Source organism: Kogia breviceps, chromosome 13, assembly GCF_026419965.1.
Source record: "Kogia breviceps isolate mKogBre1 chromosome 13, mKogBre1 haplotype 1, whole genome shotgun sequence".
NCBI classification, from domain to species: Eukaryota; Metazoa; Chordata; class Mammalia; order Artiodactyla; family Physeteridae; genus Kogia; species Kogia breviceps.
In genome coordinates this window covers 33,536,052-33,560,491 of record NC_081322.1, presented here as the reverse complement: position 1 = coordinate 33,560,491, position 24,440 = coordinate 33,536,052, and the positions used below count along the sequence as shown (strand labels likewise).

General features: G+C 33.0%; 1 protein-coding gene across 1 annotated transcript in view; it reads left to right on the top strand.

The window, feature by feature from the left end:
- ASCC3 (activating signal cointegrator 1 complex subunit 3) overlaps positions 1 to 24,440 on the top strand; it is a 330,850-nt gene that overhangs the window by 197,680 nt on the left and 108,730 nt on the right. The window contains exons 18-29 of the mRNA XM_059035971.2: positions 623 to 787; positions 2,692 to 2,778; positions 3,641 to 3,817; positions 7,011 to 7,236; positions 8,807 to 8,961; positions 11,453 to 11,551; positions 12,652 to 12,820; positions 15,931 to 16,151; positions 17,500 to 17,585; positions 21,785 to 21,951; positions 22,064 to 22,209; positions 22,334 to 22,454. Of these exons, the coding sequence (XP_058891954.1) occupies positions 623 to 787; positions 2,692 to 2,778; positions 3,641 to 3,817; positions 7,011 to 7,236; positions 8,807 to 8,961; positions 11,453 to 11,551; positions 12,652 to 12,820; positions 15,931 to 16,151; positions 17,500 to 17,585; positions 21,785 to 21,951; positions 22,064 to 22,209; positions 22,334 to 22,454 (1,819 nt within the window). The remainder of the gene's footprint in view (positions 1 to 622; positions 788 to 2,691; positions 2,779 to 3,640; positions 3,818 to 7,010; positions 7,237 to 8,806; positions 8,962 to 11,452; positions 11,552 to 12,651; positions 12,821 to 15,930; positions 16,152 to 17,499; positions 17,586 to 21,784; positions 21,952 to 22,063; positions 22,210 to 22,333; positions 22,455 to 24,440) is intronic.

Genomic DNA, 24,440 nt, shown 5'->3' with positions numbered 1-24,440 from the left:
ATGTCCTTTCTGCTTAGAAAAATACTGTAATAATTTCTAAGCTATTCAGAAATTCATTGTCAAATTGATTTTACTCTTTGCTTCTATTACCATTATAGGCAGAATGGGTTTCCCCATCAACAGTTATAAAAACTGCTGGAACACTAAAACCATGCTTTTGAAAGGATGACTTTTAATTTATTTTTGTATACCTTTATTTGAACAGAGGAGAGCATTCTCACTATCATTTCTCTGAATAGGACTGTGGTTTGATATTTTAAAATTCTTATTTATTTTAGTGTGGGAGGGAGAAAGCAGTGATTTTTTTTTCATGTATCTAATTCCTAATCCTTATTAATCTTAAAGATTATAAGACTATATAGGAATTTTAGATTCTAAAATATTACTATCTGAAGATAATATACAGATTGATAATTTTAATTAATTTTAAAGCTTTCTTTATTTAATGGAATAAAGTATTTTCTAATTATGTCCTATCTTGTAAAAAATGCATTCTTTTAAAATTATAATAAAAAATTTATACTAACTAAAGCATCAACGGAAAATTTTAATTTCCATAACAGGTATACATTTGCAAATGATGACTCTCTGAAGAATTATTCAAGTGTTTTTTTTCCTATAGATTGACCCAACATTAGCAAAGCATCGAGAACAGTTGGTCATTGAAGTTGGACGGAAACTAGACAAAGCTCGGATGATTCGTTTTGAGGAACGAACTGGATATTTTTCCTCAACTGATTTGGGTAGAACTGCCAGCCACTACTATATTAAATACAACACTATTGAGGTAGTATACTGAGTGGAACAAACAGAATAATATGTTCGTCTTTAAATGAAAATACTTTCTAGACTTCAAAATATAGTATTCATGCAAAATAACAAAAGCTACTAATACAACAAAATGCATTTGACTTTTATGAATTCAACAACATACACTCAGTAAAGATAAGAAAAAAAATAGGGCTTCCCTGGTGGCGCAGTGGTTGCGAGTACGCCTGCCGATGCAGGGGACACGGGTTCGTGCCCCGGTCCGGGAGGATCCCACATGCCGCGGAGCGGCTGGGCCCGTGAGCCATGGCCGCTGAGCCTGCGCGTCCGGAGCCTGTGCTCCACAATGGGAGAGGCCACAACAGTGAGAGGCCCGTGTACCGCAAAAAAAAAAAGTGAAAAGAAATATAAATATGCAGGACCCTCTTGCCATCCCGTTCAATGAGTATATCCCAAGCAGTAGAAACACCCAAGTCTAAAACCATTGAGCACATTGGTGAGACCTCTGGAATGAGTGCCTGAATGATTTAAAGAGGGGGCTGATGGCTTAATGATATCCGTGAATAAAAAGTTGAAAAATTAATTGCAAGTTATTGAGAAACACTGACTAAAAAGAATTATAAAAACTAATGAAAATATCAGGGCACTGAGCTGTACTATTAGGATAATTGAAGAGATTTTTCAAAGGTAATTTTTACTACACAATTGTATCCTTGCCTGTTACCTTAATGTAATCTTATGTAAGGTAGGGTGCCACTATAAATCTACATTTTAAAGAATGCATACTTGTCTTCGTGTGTATTTCTATACCTATGTATGTACCTTCACATGTTAATACATGGGAAAACTTAATAGTGATTACCTGTGAGGAGAGGACTTAAAGTTGAAGGGAGTTGGATTAAGGTGAATTTTTACTCTTTACTCTTTTTATAGAAAGTGTGATTTTTTTTATATGTTCATTTGTATTTTCTTAAAATTGTTTTTTAAATGAAAAAGTAATAGAAATCACTAAGATGAAATTTCTTCAGAAACATGAACACCAAGGCCTATATGAAATCTAAGTTTTGTACTTATTTAACATGTGCTTATTATGCAGATAACATGTTTCAGAAAACATTTTCACGTGCATAATAGCTTTTCCTCATCTTGCCGCACATAAATCTTGTGTTTGCTTGTGTTTGTATAGCACTTTAGGTTTCTTCAAAGCCTTTTAACATATATTACTCACAGCCGTGATCTGGTGGTTCCCCAACCCAAAACATTTTCCCTCGCCCTCTGTTGCTGCCATCACCTACTCATGTCCACTCATTTTGTCCATTGAGTTTCCTTTCTCACTTGTCCACTTTGTAGTGTGTTGCTGCCAAACTACATCTTAAGCCTGTTTGCAGCTCTCTTTCAGGGACTGTAGCCTTTCTTCAGCTTTGTTTTTGTTTTGATTTTTTTTCTCTCCAGTTTCCTGAATTTCTGTATGCCCTAACTAGCAATGTTGTGATATATTTGCCGGAATCTTAAGTTACATATTTTTAGTTATTCCTCTCTGAATTTTATGTGATATATGATCAGCTTTAAGTTGATGAATGGTGCAGATTTACATATTCCCATGCTGAAAATGAGCCAAGACAAGAATGTTATGCTGTACGTTGTTTTAGATATCTGTTGTAAGTTTCATTAACTGATTTTATAGATCTTTTGCTTCTAAAGGTCTTCTCTAGCTAATTTTGTTTGGGGAATGTTTTTTAGTCTTTGATAAATTTGGCAATGTTTAAAATGATGATTTTGGAACAGTATGCTACAGACATTATAACTCTGCATATTCTAGGGCTCAGATGTTCTCTTAGAATGTGTGATTTATAGTCACATTTTTAATTAAAAATATTTTACTGGACCTTGTATTTTAATCAAATATAACACTTACCTTGGTAGACCTTCAATGAACTCTTTGATGCTCACAAAACAGAAAGTGATATTTTTGCTATAGTCTCCAAAGCTGAAGAATTTGATCAAATCAAGGTAAGATTACTTGAAGCTTGAATCAAATGCATATAACACATATGTGTTGATTCATTTATAAAAGTTCATAATTAATTGTTATTCCTGATACAATATAAGCTGTATGACACTTCACATTTTGAGTACCAGCAATGTTCTTCCATTTATCAACAATGTCCACTATCCTAGATTTTGATAGTGTGTTATACCTGACCTCATTCTTTGCTCTCTATTGCAAATCAAACATAATTTAAATAGGTTTTGCAGTAATGAAACTATCAGAGAATATAGTGTGTAGATTTTGGTTTATTTGCAATATAAGTTTTGCTGAAGAAAATATAAAGGACATGCATGATTCAAACTTAGATATGAATATTTCTGTACCCATATTATAATTTAATCTTATTAACAGTGAAAACTTTAATACTTTGAATCATAGTACTTCACAGCTTTAAGCTATGAATGCGTTATACTATATAAAAATATATGACTGTAATGGATACATTTGAAGATAATTCAAGTTTGCCCTAATCCATTTGGGCAGAGGTTTTACTCTGGTCAAATAAAAAATGAAATCTCATCAGTTGAAGGATGGTGAGGTCAGAAGACTTAATTTTTGTGACATATCAAATCTGTATATGTCAATGGCAATTTTAATATTGGTGATGAATAATAAAATGTAATCTTATCAGCATCAAGATAGTTTTTCATTGTATTTTATTAGCTACCTATGAAAAAATTGCTATTATTTTAGTATACAAAAGGAGACTCTTGAGTTATCACAGATGGAAACTTTCAGAAAACATGCAATGTGGTTTAATTTCGATATAAAAAATTAAATAAATCAGCCCAAATAATCCTATAAAAACATTGATTCTTCCAGGTCAGAGAAGAGGAAATAGAGGAGTTAGATGCCTTATTAAACAACTTTTGTGAACTCTCAGCTTCTGGAGGTGTAGAGAACAGTTATGGGAAAATAAACATCCTACTACAAACTTATATCAGCCGAGGGGAGGTGGACAGTTTCTCCCTTATATCAGATTCTGCATACGTTGCACAGGTAAGAATATTACTCCCTTCCTGTTTTCTCTTCCTTGGTTACTTTTAGAGATTCAAGGAATTGAGTCATGCTATACTATGAATGTATTGAATTGTGACATACTGTCAAATTACCATTTTATCTTAGAACTGGTTCTGTTTAATTTGTACATCTTTTATGCCATCTATGCTGTTAGATCAGGAACAGGGGTGGGATTTGGTGGTTGGTTTGGCTTTTTTTGATGTTGCTATTATTTATATTTTAGAGTTAAAAAATATCAATATCTGATTTTTTTTCTGTTTTAAATGATAAAGTTCACTTCTTTTACTTAGGAAGGGCAATAGTACAAGAATATTTCAAGTGAAAAGAAAAAATTGTGGAACCTTTGTAGCATTCCCCAGATGTTAGAAATATAAACAATTGTTTTTAACCATTAAACAAGGCTTAATAAATATACCCCATACCATATATTAAGTATGATATATCTTTTATAAAAAAGGTAATCTTTCTTTCCTACTGTCGATACTTACAAATTGAGTACTGAAGGAAAATTAATCCATAACTTACAACTCATTAAATGTTTAAGTTTTTTAAATTACCATAGTATAAAATGTTGTAATATTTATGTTTTTAATATTCAAGCCCTCATATGATATAAAGATTTTGTTAGCAGTATTTACTTTTCAAATGAGAGTTTTCCCTTCTAGGCTTACTTTTTTAAAAGATATTTTTTATTTATCAAGAATACTTTTTAAATTATTTTTATTGAGTAATGCCTCCTCTAGGTTAAGGAGAAATAAAAGGTTAATCTTATTTTAAATACAGAAAATATTCCACTCTGTATTTTGTGTTTGTAATTTTGCTCAAAGACTTAATATAGAAAGAGTATGTTTGTGTTAAATGAATTATTATTAACAGCTATGAATACCCCAGAGTGCTTTCAAGTAACTGTAAACATGAAATATTTATAAACATAAACCAAGATATATTGGTAAACAGTTTGAATGAATGCAGTAATTTAATCAAAGTAACCAAGAAACCAGGTGATGATTTCATATTTATATAAAGTAAATGTGGATGTAGTGAAGACATATTTTTTTAATTTTTCATTTTGGAACGCATATGTTTGTGCCATAGAAAAATACATATATTCTCAAAAACCTAAAGCCTCTATAAGGAACCATTGTTTTTAAAGTCTTTTGTTTTATCTGTTTTTCTGAAAAATAATATAATATTGTCATTTTATTTTATCTAATGATTTTATATTGCAATAGTTAATGATTTAACTAAAAGGCAAAGCTTTACTGGGTTCTGGATGAATAATCTGGCCACATTTCTGCTTGATTCAAGATTATGAAGATATCATCAGAGACTGATTTACAAATTGCTTTACAATATAAAACTTACGGTTTCTTCATGATTGGTACCCAGAAAGTCAGTCTCAAAAGATTGAGGATATATCTCTAAGAATCCCTTTTTTAAAAAAAAAAAAAAAGCTATTAGGGGTTTATCATTCTTGAATATGTTAGATAAATTATTGTTGATTTGGGGGGGGGTGAGGGTTTTTTGGTTTTGTTTTGTTTTTGTGTGTGGTTTTTTTTAGTTTAAGCCATCAGTAGTTCCACAAGCACTCTCTCAGCTCTGTAAAATGGTACTTCCTTGTATATTTCTGAACCTTTATTCTCTCAGCCCTTAAGATAAATCCTTAGCTCAGATATTCTATGATTTTATAAAGGGGCTGATATTTATCTTCTACATGTTAGAGATTTTGATCATTATTCCCATGCAGTTTATATCATTTCAGATTAAAATGTCCTGTTGGTATTTTCTCACATGGGATTTCTCTTTCCACTTCTTTTAGCTTTTAGGGAACAACTATAGGTTCTGAAATATAAAAACATACTTTCAAACACAGTTGAGAAAATTAGCCTGGCAATTTTTTTAGAAGAGCAACTGAGCATGCTGTAGGAAGACCTATTTGATAACTATAGAAATCAAAATATTCACTTTACTTATCATTTTCTGGGCCTAATAAGAGATATCCTGTCAATTTTTCACGGGTGTTACAGCTATGCTCATACTTCTAAATACCATTTGTTCTTAAATTTCTAATACTGAAACAAAGTAGTCGAATTTATCAAAAGATGAATAACACTTTTTATATAAAATATAAAACCAAAGTCCTTAATTCTTATGATCATTTTTCATCTCATAATTTCAAGCTGTATCATCTGTTTGCTATTTAAAATCTTACTCTTTTCCATCTCTTTTTATGATTTTGATCAGATTTAACATTCTTCGTTTTCAAATACAGATGTCATTAGATATTGTAAGGTGTCTCTAAACTCATGATTTTAAAAATAATCTTCCATAAAACAGTCTGCAAAGTTAATGATAGAGGGAAGGAAGAAAAACAAACTACAGAGATGTGAAAAAAGGCTTCAATCATTGTAACTTTCTGTATGTCTACTAATGAAGTTATCCTCAGATCACTGAATTTAGAATCTTGGAGTTAAGTTTGGCATTGTTTAGATCTGGCTTTCAGTAGATACTCTGACACCAACTCTCCTGGTCAAATTATTAACCTCACCAAACTTTAGTATCTTCATCTATAAAATCATAATACCAAGACCAGTCAAATGCAGTTGTCATAAAAATTAAATGAGATAATATATGCAATGCGGTAAGCATACTGCTTGGTTTATACAGGAGCCATTAATATGGGTTAGTTGCACTCATCAGTTTTTCTTTGTTGCTCTTCTCTCACTAATTTTTCTCTCTGACTGAATCCCAAAGTCTTCCTTATTCCTCTAAATAGCTTTATAAATTTAATCATTCCACTATATACCCAAGGGCATCCTTGGCTGTCTCTTAGATTCTAAAATGGCCTCAGCACCCTCCCAAATACTTTGCTTTTTTTTTTTTGTCTCTTCCTACTTCATTCCTGTTTAGGGGGTATGAGGTGGAGCTTCTCTAAGGACTGGGAAATAAAGCTACTCTTGGAGAGTTAAACAGGATAACATCCACATATAAAGGATATGATTATTCTTGTGTAGAAGTAATAAAGATAATTAGGGTTATATGAGGATAGATGTTGCCCACAATTAAAGGATGCAGCTAGACATACTTTTGAAACTGAGTCTGAATAAGAAATTTATTGACAAATTTAAAATTACATTGGACCTAACCACCAGTCCCCCTTTTCATTCTTCAGAACGCAGCTAGAATTGTCCGTGCTCTTTTTGAAATTGCTCTGAGGAAACGTTGGCCTGCCATGACCTATAGGCTCCTGAATCTTAGTAAAGTCATCGACAAGAGGCTCTGGGGTTGGGCTAGCCCTTTGAGACAATTTTCAGTCTTACCACCACACATTCTAACAAGATTAGAAGAAAAAAATCTTACTGTGGATAAGCTGAAAGACATGAGGAAAGATGAAATAGGTAAGAAGGAAGCAAAAATGTTTTAATGTACTGTTTCAGGCAGTTAAAGTATTTCACTTGATGTAAAAAAAAAAGTATTGTGAATTTCCACATTACTAAAGATAAACTTTTACCATTTTTATGAAATTTCTTTTACATTGAACTAAACTCAGGCAAAAGTCTCTCTAAATTTTATTAAGTTACTCAATAGAATTAGCAGTTAAAAGGGAGTTTAGATTGTCACACCCTTGAGTATTTTACAGATAGAATCTTAGCTACAAATGATGAGAATTAGTCAATGAGGCTTATTCTCAATTTATTTCTTTTGTTCATTTCATCGTCTTTTGTTATGTATATCAGCAGTATTATAGCAAAACAGTATGTCAACATTAAACCCTACATTTCTTCAGTTTCTAAATGAATTTCATCATTACACATGTACAGATCTTTAAACACAGTTGGTATCGGTGTGTAAATAGCATTTGGTCTTCTATGTTTTTCACATAATATTGAAAAATTATCTCTACATACATTGCCATGTACCTTAACATTCTGTTGGACAAACATTGATTAGGTAATATTTCAGATTCTGAATAGAATAGACATTACACATGAAGGGAGTCAGGCTGAGGAGAAATAGAGGACCTGGCAAAAGGTCCATAGATGTGTAGAGAGGCTGAGATAGTTATTTCCCTTGTATAATAAGAAGAATACTTCTCAGATGGAATGGAAAAGGGGAGGTATCAATAAAAATAGAGAGAAATTGAGCATACAAACTAGGAAGTTGAGATTACTCACCTTGGGTAACATAAATATTTTATTAAAATAAGGAAAATCCCTTTAGATTTTCAAACTTTGGTGAACATAAAACATTTTGATTTACTTGTAAATATGTTTTTAAAAAATTATATTATGAAGTACCAAGACATACAAGAAATATTGATACTATAAGATAAAATCTACTTCCGCTTAGTCACTTGGCCTGGAGTAGGAAAATGTTTAAAGTTAGTCACATCTGTCTGTGACCCTCACCCCCACCCTGGTGCCTCCATTTGTATCTGTATTTCAGAATCTGATCATTTATGAAAATATGTATAAGTGGTTAATTTTGTGCTGGACTGGCCATATTTTATATTTTTATCTTTGTTTTCTGGAAATGGTATGGATAGGTTAGTTATGTTTGATTAGTAAAGCATTTTCCATCATGGTTATAGAGTTCTGAAATAGGCCTTGAATAAATTAATGACTGTTCTTACAAAATACTGAATATTTCTATAATGAGTCTTAAACTGGCTAGGAGAAAAGTGGAGCTGTTTATAGTAGTTTAAACACTATCAAGTCTCAGTAATTTTAAGAACCCTATTAATAGCTGAAAAAACCTTGATACTGGTTTACAGAGCTATGAATTGCTAATTCAAGTTAACTATTACAAAATATTCAAACATGCCAGGTCAAGAATGTCGGCTATTCTACATAGCAAATCATAAAACAAGCAATAAAAGCACCTTCTCTGAAATCCCATTTACAAGTCAGATTATATTGCTTTTTTTCTGTCTGGACACATTTCTTCTAAGTGACATTTTCCCTGCAGGTCACATTCTGCATCATGTGAATATTGGGCTCAAGGTCAAACAATGTGTTCATCAGATTCCTTCTGTTACAATGGAAGCGTCCATTCAGCCCATCACACGGACTGTCCTCCGAGTGACACTCAGCGTCTGTCCTGATTTCACTTGGAATGATCAGGTAGAAATGGAAAACGCCTAAATCTACATTAAGGAAAAATGTCTGTACTGCAGGTTCAACTACACCTCCTTACGTCTGTCCTCAAGGCATAGAGAAAAACCTTTAAAAAGAATATATATATCGAAGAATCATTTAAAACATTGTATCAATAGTATTGTTTACTCTCATCCTCAAGATAAGCATGTGGTATAATATATTAATAATATGTCAACCAGTGAGACCCCTTCAGAACATTTTAGGAAACCTAAAATTTCACATTGTATAATGGTTGAGTGGATTCAGCTCCATAGGGACTTTGCTTAATTCCATCTTCCTTCATTTTTCTCTATGTGATCTTCATTTTTTCCAGCTCTTCTTACTCTGTCATTTTAACCTACTCAAAATTCAAGATTCTTCCTGCTAAAAGGGCCCTTTTAAAATCCTGAGGTTTCTCAAACTATCATTCTCTTCTTTACCATTAGACTTGTAGAAAGAGTAATCTGCATTTTCCTCCTGGTCACCTGTTTCCTGCTGAGACTACTTCTTCAGTGATCACCAAAGACTGACTGATTGCCATAATAAATGGCTTTTCCTTAGTTATTTTCTTTACTTCTCTGAACATTCAGTCCTATACATTGTCCTTGAAAATGTCCTTCTTTGGCTCCCATCACTTTTCTGTTTCTGTTTTTACCCCTACTTCTGTTCTTTCTTCCAGACCTTAGCTGTTACTATATACTCTGGATCCTCTTCTTATTCAGTCAGTAATTCTTAAGGTCTGTCTTTGCACCAGTTACTGAGCAAAGAGTACAGTAGAAAAGAGATTGTACATACAGGCAAGTACGTGTCAATCCTTTCATTCAAGAAGCCAGCGGGGGAAGACAAGTAAATCAATAAATGTAGTATAGCAATGCTTACCTTACATGGTAATTGTAAGGTTCTAGTTAAGTGTAAGTAAATATCTTCTGCATTACCTGACGTTAGTACATCTTTAAAGTGAATGCATTTTATTCTGCGATGTTACGCAACCATAGTCCTAACCCAAATCTACCATTGGTCTTAAAGTGTCCTTAAAGTGTCCTAACCATTCATTCCTTCAGTTTCCTCATCTGTAAACATGTATACTAATAATTATTATCTTTCTCATAGAATTTCTGTGAGGACAAGATGATATAAAATTTTATTTAATATTTTTATAAATATAGAATTCTACGTAAAGTATAAATTTACAAGTAGCCATAAACTCATTTCAAGTTTTTATATTTTCAAATGCTTAAAAGTTTTATGTTTTTTTACCCTGTTTTCTTGTATCAAGATCCATAATAGGAATTCCCTGGCTGTCCAGTGGTTAGGGCTCTGTGCTTCCACCGTTGGGTGCCCAGGTTTAATCCCTGGTCGGGGAACTAAGATCCCACAAGCCACCCAGTGCGGCCAAAAATAAAATAAAATAAAAAGGATCCATAATAAATCTCCCACAATTTGGTTTAATTCATTGTTAGAATGGAGTACTTAATTGTTCATAGTTGCTTCTATCAGTTAGAATGCTGTTGGCTGCAAGAATAGCAAATATGACTTGTCTCAAACTCACTTAAGCAGAAGATATATCATCTTACATAATGATAGGTCCACAGGTAGAATAGGCCCTGAAGATGATTGAGTCTTCTGTTTAATGATATTCTTCCGGACCCAGGATCTTTCTATCTTTTAGCTCTGCTGATGTTGTTGGCTACTTCCCAATTGTTTTCATGCTTCCTTGTTCACATTTAACAGGGAGAGGGAAAAATACCCCACCTGCAGCAGCCCAGAGCACGGGCCAGAACACCTTTTCTTCAGCCTAACTGGGCCGGTATTGAGCACATGCCTATCCCTCACCACAACCTGTTGTAAGGGGGATACCATAAGCCGATTAGTGTATGCTAACCAAAATTATCCTGGGAGGTGGGGTTACCTTCTGAATTGCATGAGAGAGGTGTGAGTACTAAACAAGACTAGGCTTTGTAAGGAACAAAAAAAGAAAGAGCAATGAGTATACAAAATACAGTATATCTATCCAATGGAATATTATTTGTTAATAAGAAGGAATGAAGGACTGATGCATTGCTATGACATGAACTAAAACATTATGGTAAGTGAAAGAAGCCAGTCGCAAAATCATTTCATATATATTATTCCATTTATATGAAGTGTTCCAAATAGGCAAATCTATAGAGAAAGAAAGTAGATTGTGGTTGTCCAGCATTGGAGGTTGGGAAGATGGGGGAAGATAGGTAGGGTACAAGGTTTCTTTTGGGGATGATAAAAAATGTCCTAAAATTAGATTATGAAGATGGTCACAAAACTTTGTAAATGTATTAAAACTATTGAGCTTTATACTTTAAATGAGTAAACTTTGTTATGTAAATTACATATCAATAAATCTGTTAAAAAGAGAGGGGAATGGGTGCTGGGAATACAAACAACAGTATCCCTTACTTGAGTTACAGTATATAGTATTAAGATACTATTTTTCTTCTAGGTCCATGGGACAGTAGGAGAACCCTGGTGGATTTGGGTAGAGGATCCTACAAATGATCATATTTATCATTCAGAGTATTTCCTAGTTCTAAAAAAACAGGTAAATATGTATGTATGGCTCTATCCTTATTATGTTGTTGTCATTAGGAAGAAAATGTAAACTAAATAATTTCTATTTTACCTATTTCTCTATAATTTCATAGTGCCATTAAAGCTTTATGTATTATTTTTTATGTTTCTGTTTGGTTTTTTAAAAAATATTATAGTATTCATATATTCAAAGTGATTTTCATTTGAGAAATTTAATTATAATCTTTCTAATGGTTTAAGGCATGTCTTCCAGAGGGGTGAGTGGGATAAATAATATTTTTTTTAATTAAATAAATAAAAAATAATAACTTTAGGTGTTACATAAGCACAGTACTAAAGAATATTGAATCACATTGTATAAAAGATATTGTTTTTTAAATTCTCTATAAATTTCAAGAGAAAGACTCAGATTGATGAAAGCTGTCTTTAACTGTGATGCTTCATTCCTAATTTCTCTTTTTATCAAAGAGAAAGCAAGCTAGCTTTAGGCTTGAGTGGACACCCATAGAATTTTATAGCAATATTTTATTTTCATTGCATTTGTGTTCATGATTATCTTCTATTTATGTCAAGTGTTCTGTTATTCCACTTATGGTAGTCAAAGAATTTAAAGAAAACTATTAAGTAAATAATTTGGTAAAAATTAATGAAGTAAAGTACTCGAATGAATAAATTTTGGAAAATTCTGATAATGAGTCAAATTGATAACCTGTTAATACATGATGATATGCATACGTAAATAATATAAACTGAGTGTATGTTTTTCCTTCTGTAATATCACGTATCCTCAGAAGGGAACCACCTACAAGTTTCTGAAGTATCTGAATATCTCAGCTATTTAGAAATCCAAGATTTTTTTTTTATCTTTAGTACATACTGCTATAGATACGATTGTGTTGGGTTTTTTTTAACATCTTTATTGGAGTATAATTGCTTTACAATGGTGTGTTAGTTTCTGCTTTACAATAAAGTGAATCAGTTATACATATACATATGTTCCCATATCTCTTCCCTCTTGCGTCTCCCGATACGATTGTTTTTACAAGAGACTAATAAAGCCTTTATGCTACTAGAATAGCCATATTCATTTTAGACTTTATTTCACATTAGGTCATTAGTAAAGAAGCTCAACTGCTGGTGTTTACAATCCCTATTTTTGAGCCTTTGCCTTCTCAATATTACATCCGAGCAGTGTCTGATCGATGGTTAGGAGCTGAGGCTGTATGTATTATTAACTTTCAACATCTGATTCTACCAGAGAGACATCCTCCCCATACAGGTAACATATGGAATAGTAACTTGAATCATTGATTTTTCCAAAATTGTTATTTTAGCTCATGTTGAAAAGTGTCTATGCTTTAAAGTTGCCTGAATCCGAATAAAAATCCAACTTATTTGTCAATACAGTTTGAAAAGAGACTTTTCAAAATCAGATCAAATGGCAGGCCTTCATTTTTTTTTTTAATTTGAGATCCAAAAACATTAAGACTAGTTCAATTTTTATAATCTAACAAGCATGAGACTCACTGTTTCTGTATTACTATGCCTTGATCTCTGTTTTTGCATTATAATTTCTCCACATCTCCTTCCTTTTTCATTGCAAGTGTTGACATTTTATCTGTGCTCTCTGAAACTTTTGAGATATCCTTTCTTCCTTGCATTTATTGTTAAATTTACTTTTAGTATGTTAATTTAATTAAAGTGAATTGTAGCGTTTTTTCCTCCTTATAGTGTGCTTCTACACCAAAAAGTGCTAATACTAAGAAGTCAGGTTATGGTGTTACTACAGAATGGATTCACATATACTTCGAATCAGTTTGTGTCTTACAAACAACATATACTCTTTATATTGGTTCTTTTCTTCCACACTAACATTATAAAAGGGTATGCGGTGATCTGCAGTATCATGTAACAGTGTTTTTCATTGTTTTCAGTGTTTGATAGTTGACAAAAATCCATTTAAAATTTTTAAAATGATTGAGTGCCTTTCTATTTTGACTTGTTAAAGAAGCAAATTTTCATGAATAAATATTTATAATGATAATTTTAAGTGGTCTAGAAAATATTCTATTTCAAAAATATCTTGAGGCTAATCTATTAACTAATTAGTATATTAAGTTTATTTCTTCTCATTGAGAATTCATAATGGATGAGTAAAGATTTCAAGAGGCCCTTAATTTATAGCAAAATGAAAGTCAATTTCCCTTTTCCATATAAGTCTTCTGAAGACAAACTCTTTGTTTTTTCAAAATAGAAATAATAGTTTTTACTGCTTTCAGTGAACACATTATTTGACAATCTTTTGGGAAAATAAAGTAGTTATTAATGTGACTTTAATCTTTGTCATTTTTGTACTTTGTTCATTATCTTAGCATATCTTAAAGAGAGATACTTTAAACTACAGCTTAATACCACTTTGATATCTTGACAGAGCAAAACTAAAAAATTGTCAACCTAGAAAAATAATGAGATTGCAGTATCTACTAATCTACTCATTGAAGAAGACCTTTCTGGTTTTCTTTTATCGAATATGCTTTGTGATATCTGGAATCTCAAAATAAAATACATAAAAATGTTTGGTGCTTTCATTTAAAACGTATGCTACCAACATCACTACTGGGTCTCTCTGGCTACAGTACCTGATTATAACATGTATTAACATTATATTTTAATGCTCATTTAATCAATTCTTTGTTGAGTGGCCAAGCACATGTCACCTTATTTATATAATTGGATGGTTTTCTGACTACATTTTTAAAATAAATAAATGTACCACCATGACATACCAATTGATATTAAAAATGCATGATGTAGGACTTCCCTGGTGGGGCAGTGGTTAAAAATCCGCCTGCCAATGCAGGGGACACGGGTTCAAGCCCTGGTCCAGGAAGATCCCACATGCCGCGTAGCAACTAAGCCCATGCACCACAACCATTGAGTCTGCACTCTAGAGCCTGCGAACCACAACTGCTGTGCCCACATGCCACAACTACTGAAGCCTGCGTGCCTAGAGCCCGTGCTCCACAACAACAGAAGCCACTGCAGTGAGAAGCCCACGCACCGCAACGAAGAGTAGCCCCTGCTCGCCGCAACTAGAGAAAGCCCACGCACAGCAATGAAAACCCAACGCAGCCATAGCCATAAATTAATTAATTAATTAAATTTTTTTTTAAATGCATGATGTAACCTCAATGATGGCTAGTTCTGTTTGGCTCCAAGTATACATATAGGCATCCCACTGAGCTCAAATCAGTCAGGAAAAAATCTTAATCTTCCACAGAAGTAAAGCATCTTAATTTAGCACTGTCAATAAATGCCAAAATATTTATTTTTTTAGTCTTTATTAAGAATATGTTTATGCTTTGATTAGCATTGCAAGTTAAGACTTCCTCCCTTCTTGATTTTCAGTGCTACAAAAAATATAGGCTATTGTAATCTGGTATAAGAGACATAGTTAGTTCTCAATTACCTGTGTAATAGAGTAGAGCAGTGGAGCAATGATAATACTTTTAAAATTAGCTTTTTTACTTTTAAATACATTTTCTGAGGAGAGAATTCTGCACACTTTCCCATCTGAAACTGTATGATGAAGATCTAACTCAAGATACAAACCACCATGTCCCCTTACTGATTTTTTTCCCTTCTTACTCACACTTCAAATGAGTAGAGTCATCTTCCAGGAAGTAATCCTGAGAGTAGCCAACTGATACCTTTCTGGATTATATGAAAATGAAATGACTATCAAGTTCAAGGGTATCTAGGTATAAGTTTATTTCTCGAAATCATTTTTATTTCCTAATCTCCTAGACCTCTAGTCTACATAATGATTTACAATTAAATCTAGTTTCTTTCAGTGTTTTCCCAGCACTGTTCTTATTTACCCAGTCATGCTATGATTTAAAACCCCCACCCAAGTTTCTTCTTGGAATTATTTTAAATTCATGTTAGTTTGTGTTGGCTAGAACAGCAGTTCACGTGACCAGTCTGTTTTGTCAATTGTCTAACAGATGAACAATAACTTGTTATTAGTAACCATTCTACTACTGAAGTTTGCAAATGGTTTTCCTTCTTCTACAGATTGGTATAGATTTAGTTTTCTTCTAAAACATGCATATTTTCATTTACCGGTCATTCAAATCACTTTCCTGATTGGAAGAGAAAGATGTATCATTAGCACTGTGTTAGAGGTAGCTACCCCAGAAAAGTTTCCAACATGTCAATATTATAAATGTCATAATGGAAAAAAAGATTGATAACTAGTATGTAAGAATTTGTTAATCCTTTTTTCCCTCTAAAGAATTAAGGATTATTATAATTTATTTCTAAGAGACAGTATTCAATATTGTGCATATTTTCCAGCTATTGTATGTACCTGTTGAATCTTTTCAGAATTACTGGATCTTCAGCCTTTACCAGTCACAGCTTTGGGATGTGAAGCATATGAAGCACTATACAATTTTAGCCACTTTAACCCTGTGCAGACACAAATATTTCATACGCTGTATCACACAGACTGTAATGTCCTACTCGGAGCGCCCACTGGATCAGGAAAGACTGTTGCAGCTGAATTAGCCATTTTCAGAGTCTTCAACAAGTACCCTACTTCAAAGGTCAGTTGGAAACAATCACATGCTTACATTCAATTAGAAAGCATAGTTTATAATCTGTAAACTAACCAGTTCTAAACATACTGGCAGGACTCGATGAATAGATTTGTCACTCTTGGTGAATTTTCCAGGGGAGCCTAGATCAGTATTAGAATAACTGGCCACAAGAAAATTTATATTAAACTTCGGAGTCCTTTAGTTAGATTTCTAATGTACATATCGGTGCTCACATGTCCTTTCCTCATTGTGAGATACCTAATTCATAGCCATATTTGTAAGAAATATAATGATTCATAATCATTAATCATAATCAACTCCTTTGGCTATGAAGGAAATGCTAATACTTTAACAAATACAGCTTGATTACACAAGGAAATACAGAGGCAGCTTTTATTCCCCATTTCTCCAAATGGCCATGATATCATTAATGTAAAATAATGTGGCAAGTCAAATAAGTGTTGATTTTAAGCTTTCTTGAAATATGAAGTACTCTCACTTTAGAAACATTATTTTCCAAGAAAGCTAATTCATATGTTGTGATTAGAATTATGTGATTTTTTTCCTCATCATTTATAAGTTTAGAAATGTTTTAACTTCCTTTTACAGTGATTTCCAGTTAGTAGCTGTTCTTCCCTACCTAGCTTTACATTTTCCTACTCCTCAGTTTATTATGTGGTGAGTGATTCATTAGGAGGCATACTAACACAATGGTAGAGCTCTGTTCTAAGTATGAAACATTTTATAAAGGAAAGAATTCTTTTTCAGTGAATAATCTGTATGTAAGTTTGGATTATTAAAGATCGGGAGGGGGGGTTGTTCATTTTTGTTTTTTAAAAGGTAGGACACCTAAAATGTATGACTGGCATTGGTGTCTTCCATAAAATATTCATTAAAATTTAAACAAGCAGATTATTTATCTTTAGAATTTCAAAATTAGTAACTTTTTTCATGAAAGAATTATAACTCAGGTAACTCTTGATCATAAAAACTTTTATTTTCAGTAGAACCTTAATTTTCTCTAGGTAATGTATTATCATAGTTTTTTTTAATTTTTCACATTATGTTAAAAGATAACTTCATTATAAGCTATCTAAAGAAAATACAAATGGTGCTTTTAAAAAAATACTTAAAATGTTCTATGTTGGTATTTTTATGATGTGCTGTATTCATATCTTACTTCGGATAAGTGTTTAAGTTAATGACTTTTCTGTTAATTTAAAATTTTAAGTCTTTCATTATTAAAAGATACTTTTTGAAATGACAGTTATATTTTGATAAATTTTATCGAGTTTAGCTTTATTTGAAAATGATGTCACTATTTTCATGAGATCTTTTTGCACCCCCATTTTAGGCAGTATATATTGCACCCTTAAAAGCCCTAGTACGTGAAAGAATGGATGATTGGAAAGTTAGAATAGAAGAAAAACTTGGTAAAAAGTAAGTTCTTACTTTTCCAAATGATATGCATTGAATAATCTAAAAGGATCAACCAATAACATATTTGCTTAAAACTGTTGAATGCTTTTACAGTGATTTTCATAGTCTTTTTATTTGAAGGTATGGTAGTTAAAATATTATCAATATTCTCATTTGTTTTAAGATTGCAAGTAAATTAAGGGCTTTCATTTTTCACTTTTATTTGGCAAGATAATTTTCTCAAAATTTCTAGATTCAAAAGCAAAAGAAAAATAAGATACATCTCTTTATTTTTTTTCATATCTTTCAGGGTAACTTCCAAAAACCGCTTAGAAGGCATTTTGCATGTAAATAATTTGCCAAAAATTAAAAAATCATTGAAGAACATGACTTAAAACAATTTTACTGTTGACAAGGTTATTTATTATAGTACTGTTTTTAATAGCAAGATTGCATTGTAACCTGAGTGACCAATAAAGCATCACTAAATAAATTATGACACATTCACACAATGCAAAATATTGTATTACTCTATTAAAAAATGAACTCTATATACTGAAGAAATGATCTTCAGAGATAGTTTTAAAAATGTTTTTAAGTTAAGCACTCCTCTTTTGTTTTTAAAAATTGGTAAAGAATATAAATATGTGGTTGCTTTAGAATGAGAACTGGGTGACAGGAGAATATCCATGTTACAGAGGCTATTTACTATATATTCTTTGAACCATATGAATGTATTACCTTGAATATTTAAAAAATGAATAAAACTAAGTAAAAGCTTTGGGAATGCTATACTTGGAGGAACTAATCTTGACTTTTTTCTGTTTTTCAAATCAAAACAGATATAAAAATGACTTAATGATTTCCTAAAATTTGGAATTAGTCTTCAGATTTCCCTCTTTCTCACTGTAAATCTGAGATCCTCTCAGAATGAGGTGGCACATATTTGCCCCAGGTTATCTTGTTTGTGTCCTAATATGTTTGAATTTGCCGATAATATCTACAAAATTTCAACCTAAGAAAAGAAATGAAGATCACACATAATCATATTCTTGTTTTTTTTAAAAAAAATCTTTATTGCAGTATAATTGCTTTACAGTGGTGTGTTACTTTCTTCTTTATACCAAAGTGAATCACTTATACATATACATATATCCCCATATCTCTTACCTCTTGCATCTCCCTCCCTCCCATCCTCCCTATCCCACCCCTCTAGGTGGTCACAAAGCACCGAGCTGATCTCCCTGTGTTACGTGGCTGCTTCCCACTATCTATTTTACATTTGGTAGTGTATATATGTCCATGCCACTCTCTCACTTTGTCCCAGCTTACCCTTCCTCCTCCCTATATCCTCAAGTCCATTCTCTAGTAGGTCTGCGACTTTATTCCCATCTTACCCCTAGGTTCTTCATGACCTTTTTTTTTTTTTTTTGATTCCATATATATGTTAGCATATGGTACTTGTTTTTCTCTTTCTGACTTATTTCACTCTGTATGACAAACTCTAAGTCCATCCACCTCACTACAAATAACTCAGTTTTGTTTCTTATTATGGCTGAGTAATATTCCATTGTATATATATGTGCCACGTCTTCTTCATCCATTCATCTGATGATGGACACTTAGGTTGCTTCCATGTCCAGGCTATTGTAAATGAGCTGCAATGAACATTTTGGTACATGACTCTTTTTGAATTATGGTTTTCTCAGGGTATATGCCCAGTAGTGGGATTGCTGGGTCATTCTATTTGTAGTTTTTTAAGGAATGTCCATACTGTTCTCCATAGTGACTGTATCAATTTACATTCCCACCAACAGTGCAAGAGGGTTCCCCTCTCCAGCATTTATTGTTTGTAGATATTTTGATGATGGCCATTCTGACCAGTGTGAGATGATATATCTTATTGTAGTTTTGATTTGCATTTCTCTAATGATTAATGATGTTGAGCATTCTTTCATGTGTTTGTTGGCAATCTGTATATCTTCTTTGGAGAAATATCTATTTAGGTCTTCTGCCCATTTTTGGATTAGGTTGTTTGTTTTTTTGATATTTAGCTGCATGAGCTGCTTGTAAATTTTGGAGATTAATCCTTTGTCAGTTGCTTCATTTGCAAATATTTTCTCCCATTCTGAGGGTTGTCTTTTCATCCTGTTTATGGTTTCCTTTGCTGTGCAAAAGCTTTTAAGTTTCATTAGGTCCCATTTGTTTATTTTTGTTTTTATTTCCATTTCTCTAGGAGGTGGGTCAAAAAGGATCTTGCTGTGATTTATATCATAGAGTGTTCTGCCTATGTTTTCCTCTAAGAGTTTGATAGTGTCTGGCCTTACATTTAGGTCTTGAATACATCTTGAGTTTTTTTGTGTGTATGATGTTAGGGAGTGTTCTAATTCATTGTTAGAATGAACTCAGTGTTCTAATTCATTCTTTTACATGTAGCTGTCCAGTTTTCCCAGCACCACTTATTGAAGAGGCTGTGTTTTCTCCACTGTATATTCTTGCCTCCTTTATCAGAGATAAGGTGACCATATGTACGTGGGTTTACCTTTGGGCTTTCTCTCCTGTTCCATTGATCTATATTTCTGTTTTTATGCTGGTACCATACTGTCTTGATTACTGTAGCTTTGTAGTATAGTCTGAAGTCAGGGAGCCTGATTCTTCCAGCTCCATTTTTCTTTCTCAAGATTGCTTTGGCATTTTTGGGTCTTTTGTGTTTCCATACAAATTGTGAAATTTTTTGTTCCACTTCTGTGAAAAATGCCAGTGGTAGTTTGATAGGGATTGCATTGACTCTGTAGATTGCTTTGGGTAGTAGAGTCATTTTCACAATGTTGATTCTTCCAATCCAAAAACATGGTATATCTCTCCATCTCTTTGTATCATCTTTAATTTCTTTCATCAGTGTCTTATAGTTTTCTGCATACAGGTCTTTTGTCTCCTTATTCCTAGATATTTTATTCTTTTTGTTACAGTGGTAAATGGGAGTGTTTTCTTAATTTCAGTTTCAGATTTTTCATCATTAGTGTATAGGAATGCCAGAGATTTCTGTGCATTAATTTTGTATCCTGCTACTTTACCAAATTAATTGATTAGCTCCAGTAGTTTTCTGGTAGCATCTTTAGGATTCTGTATGTGTAGTATCATGTCATTTGCAAACAGTGACAGCTTTACTTCTTCTTTTCCGATTTGGATTTGTTTTATATGTTTTTCTTCTCTGATTGCTGTGGCTGAAACTTCCAAAACTATGTTGAATAATAGTGGTGAGAGTGGACAACCTTGTCTTGTTCCTGATCTTAGAGGAAATGGTTTCAGTTTTTCACCTTGAGGATGTGGGCTGTGGGTTTGTCATATATGGCCTTTATTATGTTGAGGTAAGTTCCCTCTATGCCTACTTTCTTGAGGGTTTTTATCATAAATGGATGTTGAATTTTGTCAAAAGCCTTCTCTGCATCTATTGAGATGATCATATGGGTTTTTTCCTTCAATTTGTTAATATGGTGTTTCACATTGATTGACTTGCGTATATTGAAGAATCCTTGCATTCCTGGGATAAACCCCACTTGATCATGGTGTATGATCCTTTTAATGTGCTGTTGGATTCTGTTTGCTAGTATTTTGTTGAGGATTTTTGCATCTATGTTCATCAGTGATATTGGCCTGTGATTTTCTTTCTTTGTGACATCTTGGTCTGGTTTTGGTATCAGGGTGATGGTGGCCTTGTAGAATGAGTTTGAGAGTGTTCCTCCCTCTGCTATATTTTGGAAGAGTTTGAGAAGGATAGGTGTTAGCTCTTCTCTAAATGTTTGATAGACATAATCATATTCTTAATCAATGTTTCCTTTTGTCTTAATAAGTTAACACTTTCCCTCATTAGAAAGGTGTTTATTCCAACATATGGAGGAGGTATGAGTTCAACTCTGTAAAATCACATAGGGCAGAGACTTTGTAAACATAATCAAAGCAAAGTTTGACACCCTTGCATGTCTGCATAAAAGTTAGATTTCAATGATTTGCTTTTATACGTTCTTCATTTTATGGAAGGAAATCATCTTAGAATTATTAAGAAACATCTGTTTTGGATTCAAGTCAGAAAATTTCAGAAATCAAAGAGAGATAAAGTAGTTTTAAGCATAATACAATTTTATTTTGAAAGACATATTTTTGCTTTTCCAAGCTCATGTGTTACCTGAAAAATTAAAGGGATCATTTTTATTCTTCTCCAGAGTTATTGAACTAACAGGGGATGTAACTCCTGATATGAAATCCATTGCCAAGGCTGACCTTATCGTCACCACACCAGAGAAGTGGGATGGAATCAGCAGAAGCTGGCAAAATAGGAACTATGTAAAGCAAGTCACTATTCTCATCATAGATGAGATCCATCTGCTAGGTGGGTGCCACTATATCTGAATCCAGTTTACAAACTTCGACTCTTCATACTTGCAGCAGGCAGCATCAGGACTTGTGTTAAATGATTAACATACATTATTCCTATTTCTTAGGGGAGGAAAGAGGCCCTGTTCTAGAAGTCATTGTATCTCGAACGAATTTCATCTCATCTCACACAGAAAAGCCTGTTAGAATAGTCGGACTATCTACTGCATTGGCTAATGCCAGAGACCTTGCTGACTGGCTCAACATTCGTCAGGTATGTTCAAGACTGATAAATCAGGCATTTAATAGTATGGCTCAAGGCCATATTAAGGAGGTGCTATAACACTATAAACTAAAGTATAAAAACTGGAAATGTTTCTCTCTCATTTTTACTCTAGATGGGCTTGTTCAACTTCCGACCATCAGTGCGTCCAGTTCCACTGGAAGTTCACATTCAGGGTTTCCCAGGTCAACATTACTGTCCTCGTATGGCTAGTATGAATAAGCCTACATTTCAGGGTAAGCTTCAGATTCTTGGAATGAAATACCAACCATTTTGTATGGTAGCCTTAAATGCATTCTCAATGATGCAGGTTTCTTTGAAAGGGTGGTACTGCTCCAACTTCTGCAAATATCTAAACCCATTTACCTTAACTGTTAAGGAGTATAAATATATGTTGAATTAACTATTGACAATTAGATTTCATAAGTGATAATGTCTTTGTAGTAGAATAAATATATGTAACTTTTAAAAATAATCAAATTTGTCTTAAAAATAATTTATTAAGGTACTATGGTAGTAGCTTGAGTAAATGATAGAGGGTACAAGTTTTAAAAACTCACATAATACTGATTTTTATCAGAAATCATCTTAAAAATTTCAGTACTTTTTTTAGCAATGCATCTGTTTATTTGTTTTGTTTTGCTTTTTGTTTTTCCCTTTCTAACAAATTAGGCAAGCAAGAAAGATTTGAGAGTAACACTCCTATCTTACTAAAACATGTTTTCATGTTTAGGCTGCATAAGGAATATTTATTGTATCAATTAAAAATAACCTCCCAAATAAATTCTCTAACGTGAACCACTGTTGATTGTGAGGTGACAGTTGTGAGGTGACTTTTTAGCTGCTGTAATTAGCCTTATGACAGAAGCAAAGTATTGATTGTGAACTAGAGACCAATCTTGGCAGTTCAGATTATTTATACCTCCACAGAAGCATTGTACAAAATCACTAATGAACAATAAATCTGTCGTGAGCTGTTCAGCCACACCTGTTCTTGCAGCAGCAAAAATCCATTAAATGTTGCGGTTTAAAAAACAGGCAAATTCATTCATGGTTATGTGTACAAATGATACCAATATTGTACTAATATGTGTATTTTAAATGTTGTATCTCTAATATGATTTATCAAAGCATTACCATTTGCATTCTGTAAATTCTGATAAACTGTGAGTGTGTTCATTTTTCCTAGTATGTATTGTAAATTGCTTATATTTATTTAAGGAATGGCTGATTGCAAACCAACGATTGAAATGAAGCATTTTGTGTTATGTAAATCAATAGTAAATAACCTATACCTGCACTTCTCTAGATATGGCATAAGTACAGTAGCTGTCCTTGTAAACTATTTATTATACCTGTAGTGGATCACTATATTTCTTTCAGTTTAGATTTACGATTTTGTGATAGCTTTATTTCTCACTCTTAGGGTATAAATATAGTCAAAGTCCTGTCAACATTTCCATTTATGAACCTTGCTTTTTGGCCCATAAAAAGAAATTCTGCGGCTCACTCTTCAAACAAGAAATTACAAGGAGGTTGGACTTTTTATGTAAAGTAAAAGTTTTTAATAACTGTTTTAAGAGACCTGTGTACACATAAGTATAAATTCTACTTGTGCCATCTTATCAGCATTTTGGAGCCTATGCATAGCAAAGAAATCTCAACTCCAATTAGGTCAAATGATTTATGTGGCTCTTTAAGTAATATTTTCAGTCTTATTACCCAGTTTTCAAACTACTCATCTTCTGTGTGTCTACTCCCTATGTTTCATCACTCAGATATAGATTCAAGCGTGGTATTCTTTTCAGCTCTCTTCTACATTCTCTTCTGTTCACTCTTGAAATCTTACGCATATGTTTTTAGACAAAGCAGAAGGAAAACATTCTTCTGACTTATTTCTGACTAATTTATTGATACAAACTCTAAATTTTTCTATCTACTGGCAACAGGACAAAAATAAAAGGAATTTTTTGTGGCTTTTCTTCACCCCACCGAGGACTTGACTCTCTCTCCAGACCCCAGGACCAGTTAACTGTGGAATAGCACTGCTCAGGCAAGCAGAAGCACAACTCAGAAATAGAAAACCCCACCTAAGGTTTAGTATCCATATACAGCTCTTAATGGAGAGTCTCGGCTTTTAAGTCTCCTTCCTTGGCAGTTCAGAACAGAACCGCAAGTCGAGATAATTCAGTCTTCCCTGTCCTAGGCAGAATACTCCCCTG